The sequence below is a fragment of the Spermophilus citellus genome (genome assembly GCF_964194105.1).
Source record: "Spermophilus citellus genome assembly, chromosome: 7".
NCBI classification, from domain to species: Eukaryota; Metazoa; Chordata; class Mammalia; order Rodentia; family Sciuridae; genus Spermophilus; species Spermophilus citellus.
Window position 1 is genome coordinate 111445450 of NC_138188.1, and position 15488 is coordinate 111460937.

At 39.9% G+C, this 15488-nt stretch overlaps 1 protein-coding gene across 7 annotated transcripts in view; it reads left to right on the top strand.

Moving 5' to 3' along the window:
* The first annotated feature begins 1587 nt into the window (after positions 1 to 1587).
* LOC308654012 (sentrin-specific protease 5) overlaps positions 1588 to 15488 on the top strand; it is a 37452-nt gene continuing 23551 nt past the window's right edge. For 2 of the 7 annotated variants that reach the window (XM_081302828.1, XM_081302834.1), the window contains exons 1-3: positions 1588 to 1779; positions 8599 to 8646; positions 11979 to 13522. In XM_081302828.1, coding sequence (XP_081158954.1) covers positions 12010 to 13522 — 1513 coding nt within the window. In that variant the 5' untranslated portion in view covers positions 1588 to 1779; positions 8599 to 8646; positions 11979 to 12009. Of the gene's footprint in view, positions 1780 to 8338; positions 8509 to 8598; positions 8647 to 11803; positions 11838 to 11978; positions 13523 to 15488 lie in introns of those variants that run through there. The other 5 variants (XM_081302829.1, XM_081302831.1, XM_081302830.1 and 2 more) reach the window with 5 other exon arrangements.

Consider the following 15488-nt stretch of genomic DNA (forward strand, 5'->3'; position numbering starts at 1 on the left):
TAAAATAAGTCACTTTCCACAACCCTGATAAGGGCAAAAGGCAAGGCAAGAGAATCGGACAAAAACCACGAGACCAGATGTCCTGAGAAACCTGGTAACAGCTGATAGGAACTGAAAGGGCAGTCAGAAACCCCAAAATTTAGCATAAATGATGGCACAAATGAACAGACATTCATCCAGCTGGCACTGATGCCCACATGCCAGAGAGCTTGATGAGGACCTGGACTGACATCCCAACTCTTCTCATCATTTGCCTGAGCCTCTGCAGCATCCTCACCATTCTCAAACTCTACAGCCACATCTTGACCCTGGTGAGAACCCCACTTCTTCTTACAACCCTCTCCTCAGCTGGCCATCAGCTCCACCCCAGGAGAAGTCTCCATCAGTTCCTGACCTGATCACTGTGGTCTGAGTGAGTGTGCATCTGCTGGACTTAAGGCCTAAGGCTTGAGACTTTAGATCTGGCACTTGAGCTTAGTATGCAGAGGGAATGTCTATGATGAGCCTGTCATATAAGTGTGTTTGCAGTGCTTAGAATTAACCTAGAATTGTTTGCTATGAATTGATTATGTCTATTTCAGTGCCTAGCATTAAGGATTGTCATTTTCTTGATTAAGAACCTATAGAGTGAAATTGTATGGAGTAATTTGAGTAAATAAAAGCATTGAAAAGAGCAGAAGTGCATGGACATTCTTTATTTCTCCCCCTCCACTGCATAAATCGCACCTTTGCCCATCGCGACATCCACTTCTATTACACTTTTATAGGAATAAAACTAGCTATGTTCTTCGAAAATCCAGCTTGACACTCTCTTGGTCAGTGCTATGTCTTCCTTCTGCTAGAGCAGAAGTCCCAGGAGAGTTTTGTTCCTCTTGTAGTTTTGCCTTTATCTGATTTTTCTGATGCACAAAAGCCCACTGAACCAGTAACAATTGAATTATTATTTATTCTCTTTCCCTACAGTTAGATTGAGGTCTTGCAAGAGAAACACTAGAATAAGTTCATATGCATATCGATGGGCTGGAGATAAGAGAATATAGCTCAGTGGTAGAGAACTTGCCTAGTATGTGGGTGCTCTGGGTTCAATCCCCAGCAGGAGGAAAAGTTTTATTGAATGAATAATGCTTCAGCATGGAAGGCTGACGTCACTTTCCTCTCTGTAAGAAAGAGGCTAGCAGATTTACTGCACAGATTTCCTATGTTTGTGTAGGCCAGTCACTGGAACTGAGGCTACAATGAGAAGACTCTGTCCTCCTTGGGAAGCATTCTTGGTCCGGCAGGGTCGGGTATACATAAAGAGGCAAATTACAATACTAAAAGTAAAATCAGCACGCAAATCCGAGAGAAAACGCCTAGGCCAGGCCTCAAGAAGTGCAGTCCAAAGCAGGAACATGGCTTTTTGCTTTTGGCAAAGCGGGATAAGCAGAGAAATATCCTTGAGGCGCCAGGAGCCTCTAAGGACTAGAGTGGGAGGCTGTTGAGAAGCAGGAGCCACGGCGCCACGCCCCCATGCCAGCGCCCGCTTTCCCCGCCCCCTACACGAGGCGCGGGCGGGGCTGCAGGCGGAAGGGCACGGGAGGAGGTGACGCGCTAAGTGAGCGCCGGCGGCGCGGCGGCGTCTCTGGAGAAGCTCAGCACCCGTGGCTGGCCGCGGGGAGCAGGCCGGGCACCTCCTCCCTAGCGGTGATTCCCTCTGGGCTGGCGAAGGCGAGGCCGGAGTCTTGGGTGCTACAGCGTCTGAGCCGTGGGGGGGCCAGGTGCCGGGAGCAAGAGACGCAGGTAAGCGGGAGCACGGGCGGCCCTCGGCCGAATGACGGATCGATCCCTGACCGTTCGTTCACCGAGCTGCTACGCGCCAGCTCATCGCCCCAGCCCGGAGGCCTTAAGCGCCAAACTCCCCTCACCCCCGCCCCGCCTCAAGCTGAGGGCAGCAGTTTCTTCCCCTGCACTGAGTCTTCTAGGGACAGGGAAGGAGCTCGTCTCGAGGGACCTCTGCTTCCCCTTCTTTCTTTCCAGCCCAAACCCTGCGACGCAGGCAGCGAGAAAGCTAGCATCCCCCGCCGCTCTTCCTGAAGCTGGGGAAGGCTTTGAGAAGAAGACTGCTGTTAGAAACCCCAGCCCCTGTCAGCTTGCAAGTCAAGGGTTTTTAATTTGTTCGGACAGTTCTGCCTTCTCCCTGCCTTGGTTTCTTGGCCCATGCTCTTGGGACCCTTTTCTAGAGGAAGGCCGTGGCACTTGGACTTTAAGGTGGAGGGAACTTGTTTTTTCTATGCCATCTGTGCAAGGCGGTATCAACCTTCGATCCACTGTGTGGCCACTCTGAGGAGAAATGCTGTAGAGGTTGTGGGAGTTTTGAACTTGGAATCGGGAGAGCTGAGTTGAAATCCTACCCTGCAATTTGGTAGTAATTGTAATTCGCGTGTTAAAACTGGGGTTTCTTAAACTATATAAATTAGGAGAATAAACGAAATGTCTTGGGAGTCCAGTTAAACTCCTTTGAAAAGAGGTTCTAAGAGAAGAGGACACTTAATGGTACTAATGGTAAGTCCCTAATTGCGTTTTTTGTTTTGTTTTGTTTATATTTTTCCTTTTATCCAGAATAACTAAGTTTGGTCTGGAGAAGGGTTCCAGAACCTAATTGCAATCTGTACTTTGCATAGGCAGCTCAGGAAAAAACCAGACCCTCTCCTACTCAGATGTTTTGTGTTTATTGATCAAACATTGGTATATGAAATGGATGACTTAAATCAATTTTGCTCTTTACTCAAGATAGCTTTTCTCAGTAGGCTGTTACCAGGAGAAAAGCTGGGAAGACCTTTGTTTACACCTTGTCCCCTTTAGAAGGAATCCTCTGCAACTATTTTTGAAGACCCCTCACTCTGCTTCTACAACATTTCATGTTCGTTGAAAATGTGGAGAGAGTCTGTTCAGGAACTGGAATTCTTTAGTGACTGGATATTACAATTCTAAGTTAATTTGAGGAGTTACCTCTCTCTCGTGGACAGAATATTCACCACTGTAGTGTAATGGACCCAAATTACAAAATTATTAGAGGAGAAGGGAAAGAGATGCACTCAGTGCATCAAGTCAGACTTGAGTCTCACCTACTCTTACAGTTACTTGGGAGGCTAATGTGGGAGGATTGTTTGAGCCCAGGAGTTGGAGGCCAGCCTGAACAGCATAGACAAGTCACCAAAAAAATAAAAACTTCAGATTCTTATGCCCTACTTCAGTAGGTCTGAAGAGCTATCTGGGCATTTGTAGTATTGATTTATTTATTTCATTAGTGGGGATGGAACTCAGGGCCTCATGAATGCCTAGGCAAGGATGCCTAGGCAACTCAGCTGCTGAGCTACATCCCCAACTCTATTTAAAAAAAAAAAAAAAAAAAATATATATATATATATATATATATATATATATATATATAAAACATATATATATATGTTATGAACGGACACAATACCTTTATTTGTTGATCTTTTATGTGGTGGTGAGGATTGAACCCAGTGCCTCACACATGCTAGGCAAGCATGCTACCATTCAGCCCCAGCCCCCGCACCCCCCTTTAAGTAGTATTAATAATGATACTGAGGATTGAAGCCCAGTAGCTTTATCACTAAGCCATATCTCCAGGTGTTTTTATTTTTTAAATTATTTTACTTTATTGTTATTTTTGTGCCAGGGATTGAACTCAAGGGCACTTAACCACTGAGCCACATGCCCAGCCCTTTTATTTATTTATTTATTTATTTATTTATTTATTTATTTATTTATTTATTTATTTTGACTCAGGTCTCCACATTGCTTACTGCCTTGCTAAGTTGCTGAGGCTGGCTTCAAACCTGCGGTCAGCCTCCTGCCTAGGCCTCCCAAGCCACTGGAATTACAGGCGTGAGCCACCCTCCCATGGCTTATTTTTTACTTTGACATAGGTTCTCGCTGAATTGCTGAGGTTGGCCTCAAACTTGCATTCTTCCTACCCCAGCCTCCTGAGTCACTAGGATTAGAGGCATGCACCATCATGATCTACTTTTTATACTGAACTATTTTGAACTAGTGGTTTACTGAGTGTTTGCCATATGCTGAATTGGTTTTTCCCTCCAGTTTTTTTATTTATTTATTATTCATTTTCCCCTCTTCTTTAGAATATCCTGTGGTACCCTTGTGAAATCACTACAAAACCCTAGGTTACATTTGGGGAACTGTGGCCTTAAGCTTTTAGGCATTTACCTCTATTCAAACACACATAATAATTTCCCTTTTTAACAAAAATGGGTTCATACATATTATTTAGCAACTTGACTCCTCCTCCCCTCCCCTTGTACTGGGAATTGAACCCAGGGGTAGTAACTGAACTATATCTTTAGCTCTTTTTATTTTTTATTTTGAGACAGAGTCTTGCTAAATTACTGAGGGTCTCAATAAGTTGCTAAGCCTGGCCTCAGCTTGTGATCCTACTACCTTAGCTTCTTGAGAGCTGGAATTTCAGGTGTGTGCCACCACACTTGGCATCCCTTTGTATTCTTTGACATAGCATCTTGCTTAATTGCCCAAGACTTTTTTTTTTTAACAAGATGATATGTTAAGGATGGTGAATTGGTTGGACATATATGTATAATTCCTGCACCAGCCTGAAAATGCCATTGAAACAATCCACCCTAGATTGACAAAGGACAAAGGAAGTACGGATAACAAAGTTATAGAACCTGGAAAGCAGAAAAAAAAAATTGGTGGTAATGTTTTAGTAGCCTTGAGAATGCTGAATCCTAAACTAACAGAGACAGCCAGAAATCCTCTTTTTTTTTTTTTTTTTTTTTTTGGTATCAGGGATTGAATCCAGAGGTGCTTAACCACTGAGCCACATCCCCAGTCCTATTTTATTTTTTATTTTGAGACAGTGTCTTGCCAAGTTGCTGTCAGCCTCAGCCTCCTAAGCTCTTGGTATTACAGGTATACTCCACTGCACCCAGCCAGAAAGCCTTCTAAGTTTCAGGATTAGCCATGTTATGCACTAATAAAGAACTGATTTAATTTTATTTTTGAGATAGGGTCTCACTATGCTTCCCAGGCTGGTCTCAAGCTCCTGGGCTCAAGCCATACTCCCCCCCGTCTCCCAAGTGCTGAACTACAGGCATGTGCCACCACACCCAGTTTGTGTACCCCTACCCTGGTGCTTCTGGGAGTCTAACCCAGGGCCTTCTGTGTATAGGTAAGTGCTCCGTATCCCCATTCCTCAGGTACTGTTTAAGTGGAGGTAGAAGTGGGACAAAGTATATAAGGAGTTACATGAAGAACTTTTTAAGAAAAATTTTCCAGATCTGACCTTTTTTTCCTCTCCCAGTACACATTAATAAGGTTAGCAGACATGAATTATCTGAAGTGGAGAAGGGTTATTATTCGGAGTGGCAGATACCATGCATAGTTGTGAGGTACAGTGCTTTATAAAGGAACAGTGTACAAATTTATAAACTAAATATGGGAAACTCTATTTCGTGAGTTAATTTCTAGAATCTTGCCCCTTTTATTTTTTAAATTTAATTTTTTTTTTTTTTTGGTAGTGGGGATTGAACTTAGGGATGCTTTGCCTCTAAGCTTCACCCTCTTATCTTTTTTTTTTTTTTTTTTTTTTTGAGACTGAAGCTCACTGAATTGTTTTTTAAAACTTTGCTGAGTTGTACAGGCTAACCTCAGACTTGCAGTCCTCCTGTCTGAGTCTCCTGAGTCACTGGCAGTATAGGTAGGCATCTTAACAGCTGGCTCCTTCTATACTTTCTTAATCTTTTTCTGAAACTCTTATTTGGATTTTTTTGTTTTTATTTTTGGTACTGCGTATTGAACCCAGGAACACTCAACCTCTAATCCAAATCCCCTACCTTTTTAAAAATTTTATTTAGAGAGTGGGTCTCCCTGAGTGCTTAGTATCTCACTAAGTTGCTGGCCTGGCTCTGAACTTGGCATTTTCCTGCCTCAGCCTCCAGAGCCACTGGGATTACAGGCATGCACTACCACACTCAGCCTTATTTGGATATGTCGTCTACTAGCATGGTCTATTAATTTTCTCATCTTTCTGTGTTATTTTCACTCTGTTGTCTTTTGGTGCTTTCTGGGAGATTTCTTCAATTTTAAATATTTGCTTTTTAAAAAACTTCAGACTTTGAAATAACTTCAAACTTTCAAAATCAGTTGCAAAGCAGGTCATTTTGGCACATGTCTGTAATTCCAGCCATTTAGGATGCTGAAATAGGAGAATCTCAAGTTTGAGGCCAGCCTAGGTAATGTAGCAAGACCTTATCTCAGCATAAGAAATATAAAGGACTAGGGGACTAGGGATATAGATCAGTGGTAGAGAGCTTGCCCAGCATGTACAAGACTCTGGGTTCAATCCTTGCAGTGCCAAAAAAAAAAAAAAAAAAAAAAATGGGGGTGGGGGTGTGGGGAGGCTGGGGATGTAGCTTGGTGAAAGAGCATCCCTGGTTTCAATCCTTAGTACCTCAAATATATGTATGTGTGCCAAAAATTTATTTATATATATATATATATATATATATATATATATATATATATATATATATATGGTATTATATAACCAGCACATGATCAAAACTATGAAATTGTCTTTAGAAAATACTGTTACTCTACAAGCCTTATTCACATTTTGTCTGTTGTCCCATCAATTTCCATTTATAGATTAGGACTGAATCTAGGATTACATATTGTATTGCCATGTAACTTTAGTCTTAGTCTTTTAATCTCTGTAGTTTCTCTTTGACTTTAATTGACACCTTTGAAGAGTTTTGGCCAGTCAGTGTCTATTGTTTCTCATGAATAAATTCAGGTTACACATGTTTGACAAGAATACCACAAAAGTGATGTAGTGTCTTATCAGGAGGCATATAATGTCCATATGTCTTATAACTTTGATCACATGGTTACAGGGATGTTTGGCAGATTTTTCCATTAAAAGCTATTTTTCTTTTTATAAGACACTATTTAAAGTGTCTTATAGGGGGTACTTTGAGATTATGTAAGTATCTTTTTTCTCATTGTAATTTCGCCCTCTGATTTTAGTATTCATAATTTTTTTTCTTTCCTGAGTCTCTTACTTCTCAAAGGGTTTGTAGATTTTAACTCCTATTTCCATCATTCCTTCCGCACTTAACTAATTTGAAATTCTCTGTAAGGAAGAGGTACCCATTTTTCCGATTTATTTATTGAGTCAAGTTTCTTGTATCACTGTAAACTCAAGAATACTTATTTTATTATTGGATTATAACCCATCACTGTCATTATGCATTTGGTTGCTCAAAGTTTTCTTGGCCATTGTGAGTTTCTTCACGTTGATTTCTGTATCTTTTTGACATGTCATTCTTAATTTTTGAATGCTTGTACCTTTCCAGCACTCTAATGATATTCCAGGTTATCTTGTGTTTTCTATGCCCCATTGCTTACTCTCAAATATTCATACATACACATTCAAAACACACACACATACATGTAAACTATGTACACTTTTATATCTGTATGTATATTAAACACTATGTATTCATTCTGATACCTCCAATTTCAGTGTAGCACCATAGGTTCATTTTCACTTTCTTTGATCATCATTAGTTTTTCTTTCTACAGCAGTGAAATCTCTGGTTCTAATTATGCACAACATATGTACTTATTCATTCAGTTTTAGAATATTGATGTTTTTAGGACTGGGAATGTAGCTCAGTGGTAGAGTGCTTACCTATCATGCATGAGACCCTGGGTTTGATCCCAAATAGTTTCCTCCATCCCACCCCCAAAATAAATATAGATAGATGGTTTCAGAATTAACTTATATTTCTGTGGAAAAGCAATTAGTGTGCAAGATTTGTTCACAGTCTTTTTGTCTTTAGTTCTAGAGCATACAGCCACAATATTATTTTTTTAAGTTTTTTTAGATAATTATTTTCCTTTACTTTCAGTATGGTTATGTTATTCATTTGAAATGCAGTTAGGTTTAAGTATATGAAGCATTAACATGGTTCTAAAAATTCAGAACTTTACAAAAATGTATATATATTCAGAGAAGTACCTTTCCTCTCATCTTTTCTACTCATTCCCAATTCCTCCATTCTTCTGGTGCCCACCTTCCATACAGTGGCATATTATTGATACTTATTTGAACTTAACTTTATTCACTTAATAATATATTCTGGAAGTCATTCCATGTTAGTTCATATAGTGAATCCTCCCAACCCCCATACAGGGGATTGAAACCCTGGGTGCTCTACCACTGAACTACATTACCAGCCCCCCCCCCCCTTTTTTTAATTTAATTTAATTTTATTTTATCTATTTTCAGAGAGGATCTCATTGAATTGCCCAGGCTGGGCTTGAATTTGTCATCCTCCTTGCATCAGCCTCCCAAATTGCTGGGATTATAATTATAGCCTGTGCCACCAAACCTGGGTGTTCTTTTATAGCTTCATGCATTGTGTGGATAAGCCATAGTTTATTCAAGCACTATCCTATGTAGGTACATGTAGGTTATTTTCAATATTTTGCTATTAGAAACAATGTTGCAGTGAATAGTCTTGTACATATTTATTTTCATTGTTGCAGGTATGTCTTCAGGGTAAATTCCTTAAATTGGGGATGCTGCATATGAAGGTAAATACTTTTGTAGTTTTATTAAATATTACCAAATTCTCCTCCAAAAACATTGTATCAGTTTGTATTCCCACCAGCAAAGAAAGAAAATGTCTTTTCTCCAGCTGTGAAATATTTCTCTCTCTCTCTCTCTCTCTCTCTCTCTCTCTCTCTCGCTCGCTCGCTCGCTCGCTCTCGCGCGCGCGCGCGCGCGCGCTCTCTCTCTCTCTCTCTCTCTCTCTCTCTCTCTCTCGCTCCTTTTTTTTTTTTTTTTTTTTTTTTTACATCCTGGGATTGAAACTGGGGCTTCACTCATACTAGGCAAGCATTCTACCACTCAGTTTCATGGCCAGACCTTTGCCAATTTTCTTATGAGTGAATTAACTTCTTTACCTTTCTTATTTTGTTCTGGGGATTGAACACAGTTACATTTAACCACTGAGCTCATCCCCAGATCTTTTCATTTTTTGAGACATTGAGTCTTGCCAAGTTGCTTAGGGCATTGCCAAGTTGCTAAGGCTGGCTTTGAACTTGAAGTCCTCCTATTCCCGAATCACTGGAATTATAGGTGTGTACCACCATGCCCAACCTTATAGTGACATTGAACATGTTTTCTTATGTTTAGGGGTCATTTAGAAAATTTTATTTGTGAATTGTCTTGTTAGGTCTTTCTTTCATCTTTCTACTAGGCCAACAGGCTTTTTGTCCTTTATTCCTCAATTTAAGAGCTCTTTATGTATTAGGAATATTATAGCTCTAAATCCATGGTGTATATTGCAAGTATTTTATTTTGGCTTATCAGTTATCTTTTATCTGTTAAGCTTTCTTTCTTAAGGGGATTGAACCACAGAGATATACCTCCTGCTCTTTTTTTTTTTTTTTTTTTTTTTAAGACTGGGTCTTGATGAATTGCTTAGGACCTCACTAAGTTGCTGAGGCTGGCCTCAAGCTGTGATCCTCCTGCCTCAGTCTTCTGAGTTGCTGGATTTATAGGCATGTGCCAATGCACTTGGCTGATAAGCTTTATATAGCTTTTCATTGTACCTTTTAAAAAAAATAACATTTTTTGTACATTTATGGTGATGGGGATTGAACCCAGAGCCTCACACATGCAAGGCAACTACCATTGAGCTACAACCCAAGTCGCCTTTTATTTTATTGTGGTAAAATATACATAATTTACCATTTTAACCATTTTTACGTGGACAGTTTTGTGGCATTAAGTACATTCACGTTACTTTGCAGCCACCACCACCATCCATCTCCGGGGCCTTTTCATCTTCCCAAATTGAGATTGTGTTCCCATTAAGCATGAATTCCCCTTTTCCTCTGTTTCTGATAGTTTTAAAAATTTGATTAATCTATAAATAGTTTTTGTTTTATTATTAGTTTTAATCTGCTTTAGTTTTTTGCAAAGGTAGGGGAAAGAGATCTGAGGGTTCAAGTGCTATTGCTTTTTTTGGTGTGGGGGGGTACTGAACCCAGGGTCACTCTATCACTGAGTTACATTCCCAGCCCTTTTTACTTTTTTACATTTTGAGGCAGAGCCTTGCTAAACTTCTGAGGTCGACCTCAAACTTGGGATCCTCCTGCCTTAGCCTCCTAAGTAGCAGGCATAACATGCTTGTGCCACTACACCCAGCTTCCCGCCTACTTTTTTAGATTTTTCACCAGTTCTTCCTTTTTCACCTCCACCATATTTCTGATTTTCATCAAATTTTTTGCTTCTATTTTTAAGCCTTTCTGAACTGTAGCTTGCTTCTTGGTCTTCCCTACCATTGGCTTAGATTTCAGCTCTTGCCCTGTTGGGTCTGCTGTTACACATTCATCTACTTGGGTCTTTCAAAACTTTTATTGTTCTTATCCCTTTTATTGTCTTTGTCCTTGAGGGGCTTTGCCTTTTAAAAAATCCAATTTCCATGCTGGGGATGTAGCTCAGTGGTAGCTCTATGGTAGAGCACTTCCCCAGCATCCATGAAGTCCTGGATAAGGCTCTGGGTTTAATCCTGAGTTTGGGGGGAGGGGAAAAAGAGCAATTTCTGTCATCTCAGTGGGATTTTGAACAAGAACTGAGATACATATATTTATCCTTCTACTTTTGTTCTGATTGAAAACTGATACACAGAAATGAAGTACTCCAGACTGCTCCCATCCTCTCCTCCAGGCTGGGAAAACTTTCAATAAGTTGTTAGCTTATTGGGAAAAAAAAAAAAAAAGCTTTCATTAGAATATTGGTTTCTCTTCATTGTCTAGGGTTTCTTTGATCTCACCTATAGTGCCTGATGCCTAAAACCTTCAGTAATATTAGATATTACTAACTTCAGGGTAAATTGTGTTTGCTTTTAATTGCCATTCATTCCCATCTCCCATCTCTTATCATCGTGTTTCTGAAGTTTATGTGTGTATGCTTGTGTTGGTTCTTGTTCTTTATATTTACTTGAGAGCCAGAATAACTGGGTGAGAGCACCTGATGGAATCCTTTTCCTGCACAGTCACTCAGAGAGTCTTTGACTGGCAAGGAGCAGCCTGTTCTCTCTCTTGAGATACTGATATCATGTATTGATGGAGTATCTACCTGTAGATGACTCTACAGAGCAAAGGTACCTGCCCTTTTAAATTTTTGCTGTAGGAAACAAGTCATTTTGCTATGGGCAAATTCTAAATAAGTAGATATGGGACCTGAGCCTGTAGCTCAGTGGTGGAGCACATACCTGGCCTGTGCGAGACCCTGAGTTAATCCCCAGTATGACAGAAAAACAAATAAGAACATGGAATTAGTCTTAAGTGGTATTTGGTTCCCTTTCCCTTCTCTGTATTTCATTTTATAAATAAGAACACAAAATTTGGATGACTTGCTTAATGTCACTTAGTTAACGAGAAACAGAGCCAACGCTTAGAAATTCTGACTCCCAGTCCTGTGACTCTGTCCTGAGAAATGATTTTTGAAACTGATTTCTATTCAAAACAGGTGTACGGCCAATGGTGTCTTATTAGTGCTCATGTCTTCTTTCTTCCCCAGTTTTTCGCTGTGATTAAAACCTTGATCAGGTAGGATTTCTTTTTATTTTTCTTTTTTCTTTTAAGAAGATGAGCACAATATCATTCTTTTATTTACTTATTCATTTTTTTATATGATGTTGAGGATTGAACTCAGTGCCTCACACATGCTAAGTAAGTGCTCTACCACTAAACTACAACCCCAGCCCAATCAGGTAGGATTTTATTATTCAGTTGCGTTAAATTGAAATATATATGCTCTTTTTTCAATATTTTTGTCTTCATTTCTGTGAATGCCTTCATGACCTTGCTTTTAGATTGATACATAACATTTCTTTACATTTTCTTCTTTGTAGCTACATCCACATCTCATTATGCATCAGAAAAATGAAAAAACAGAGGAAAATTCTATGGAGGAAAGGAATCCACTTAGCCTTTTCTGAGAAATGGAATACTGGATTTGGAGGCTTTAAGAAATTCTACTTTCACCAACACTTATGCATTCTGAATGCTAAGTTGGGAAGGTCATTTACTTGGAATAGACAGTTGAGTCATTTTCATTGTAGAAAGAAGGCTCTTCAAATCCAGAAATCATGGATTCAGGATGAATCTTTTTGTGCTAAGACTAAATCCAGTGTGGCTACTCAAAATCCTAGTACTTTGTCTTCTAAAGTGAAAAGAAAGGACACTAAGTACTTCATTTCTTCCTCAAGGAGTCTTCTGAAACTCCAAGCAGAGAAGTTACTATCGTCAGCAAAGAACTCGGACCATGAATACTGTGGAGAGAAGAGTCTCTTAAAGGCAGTTGCTGGCTTGCCAGCAAGTAGTGCATTAGGTCAGACCAATGGTCATAGACCTAGGACAGTGCCACAGGCTTCTGAGTTTCCCATGAAGTTCACTGGGGAAAGCCAAAGTCCAGGTGAGAGTGGCAAGATTGTGGTCACCTTGAGCAATCATAAGAGAAAGCGCTTTTGTTATGGCTGCTGCCAAGGACTAGAACACCACAGGAGTGGGGGACCCCTGATTCCAAAAAAGTTCCAACTTAACCAACATCGAAGAATAAAAGTGTCTCCACTGATGATGTATGAGAAGTTATCCATGATTAGATTTCAGTCTAGGATTTTCAGATCCCAGCACTTCAGAACGAAAAGCAAAGTTTGCAAGCCAAGGAAAGCCCAGCGAAGCTGGGTACAAAAGGTCACTGGGGACCACCAAGAGACCCTTAAAGATAATACGGAGGGTGGCAGTTGTAGCCCATTTCCTTCCCCAGAACCTAAAGATCCTTCTTGTCAGCATCAGCCATACTTCCCAGATATGGACAGCAATGTTGTAGTGAAGGGAAAGAATTCCCATATGCCTGATGATCACCCTAAAGGAAGTCCTTTCCCAGACAAGGAGCTTAATTTAGATGAAGCATTCCCTGACCAACAGAATGGCAGTGCCACATACACTTGGGACCAATCACCTTGTTCGTCTCCAAAGTGGGAGTGTACAGAGCTGATTCATGACATGCCCTTGTCAGAACATCATTCTAGTAAAACATTCACTTCAGAAACTGAAAAAGAAATTATGACTCTGGATCAGGAAAATCGGACAAGCACTGTCAGTGATGACAGAGTAAAGCTGTCAGTGACCGGAGCAGATAAATCTGTGAGTAGTGTAGATGGGCCTGTGTCTGAAGAGAATGTTCACAATGAGAACTCCTACCAGATGGAAGAGGATGGATCTTTCAAGCAGAACATTCTTAGTTCTAAGTTGCTGGACCACCCTTACTGTAAAAGTCCACTGGAAGCTCCCCTGGCATGCAGTGAACTCAAACTAGAAAATCAACTGGGAGGGGGGAAGAACAACTCAAAAGCATCTCCAGTGGACGATGAACAGCTTTCAGTCTGCCTTTCTGGTATGCACTCTTCCTTTATTCTCCCCAACCTCTGGCCCACACTTGCTGTCCACTAACTTTTCTTATAATGAGTCCTGTTTTTCCCTCCCACACATGGCTTTCCCTTTAACCACTTGGATGTTTTTCTTGAGACCTTTTATATTGCTGTATTATGTAGAGTCCCACAAATTATTTTATGAATCCTTGACTGCTTAATGAACACTTAATATTAATTTCTAGTTGTTTCTTCTATAACAATGAGTTTTAATATGGCGTTTTTAATTCGGACATCTTTTTATGTGTTGAATATTTTTTTGTTTGTGCCTGGTTTTCCAGTGTCTGTTTTTCTATTAGAATGTTCCTATTTTGTTTATTTAATATGTAAGAAGATTCTGTGTACCAGCCACTATGCTGGTTCTTAAGAGTATAGCAACAAACCAGGATATACTGGTTTCACTCCCCCTCTAAGCCCCCTGATACAAGGATTGAACCTGAGGTGCTCAGCTACTGAGCTGTATCCCCAGTCCCCAGCCCACATCATGTCTTCTCTTGTCAAAGTTTACATCAAGCATGTAAATTTATCTTAGATGTAAAAGAGTACTAATATGTTTATATAAGGGTGTTACATTTATTATGTTAGTAATCCCCTTATATAAACTTATAATTAAAAACCAAAAACAACCAAAACAACAGGTTTTATTTTTGTTTTTGTTTTTTAAGAGAGAGAGAGAGAATGAATCCTTTTTGGAGATGGACACAACACAATGCCTTTATTTTTATGTGGTGCTGAGAATCGAACCTGGGTCCCGCCCATGTTAGGTGAGCACTCTACCGCTGAGCCACAATCCCAGCCCCAACAGGTTTTTAATTGAAGCATAAATTTTGGCATATTCAGAAAATGATATGCATCATACAAGCCTTTAAGATTATATTTAGGGCTAAGAGTATAGCTAAGTGGTAGAGGGAGTGCCTCTCATGTTAAGTTCAGTTCCCAGCACCACTATAAATAATCTCAATTTATATTTTGATATTGAAAGATATCTGTGTAAAATTAAAAGAGCAAGGAGAAAAATGGTTTGATTGAATTAAGTTTTTATGATAAAAAGTAGAGGGTTAATAAATCATTTATTTATTTAGGTATTGGGGATTCAATCCAAGAGTGCTTTACCACTGAGCTACATACCCAGCCCTTTTTATTTTTTATTTTGAGACAGTGTCTCGCCAAGTTACTGAGTTTAGCCTTGAACTGAAAAATCCTCCTGCCTCCGCCTCCTGAATTACTGGGATCCCAGGCTTGTGCCACTGTGTCTGGCAGCAAATCTTTAAAAAAAAAATGATTTCTGTTGTTTATACTGTCCTAGAATAAAAATGAAGGGCTGGCGTTGTGGCTCAGTGAGGCCCTGGGTTCGATCCTCAGCACCACATGAAAATAAATAAATAAAGTATTGTGTCCAACTGCAACTAAAAAATAAATTAAAAAAAAATACATGAAACCTATTTTTCTTAGTAAAAGGTTAGCAGCACCATAATACTTTAACCCGAAAAAAATAACTTTCCCACAAATACTGATCAACTTTTATAAATGTAACATTTCCAAATATGATATGGCATATAGTAAAGCTGTGGCATGACCTGAAGAAGTAGGAAGTTTTACAGAATACCATACCCATTTAGTGACACTGTAACTTATTATTTTAGTAGGCTAAAGGAGAAAAATCATAGATCTTAATAGGTCTTTGAAACCCTTTAATAAGACTAGAAACATCTGGACACTCTGGTATACACCTGTAATTCCAGCAGTTTGGGACGGTAAGACAGGAGGATCACAGTTTTGAGGCCAGCCTCAGTAACTTAAGCAAGACCATGTCTCAAAATAAAAAATTAAAATGGCGAGGGATGCACCTCAGTGGTAAAGCCCCCCTGGGCTCAGTCCCCAGGACAGTACCAGCAACAACCAGGATCAAAGGAAATGTCCTTCACTTACCTT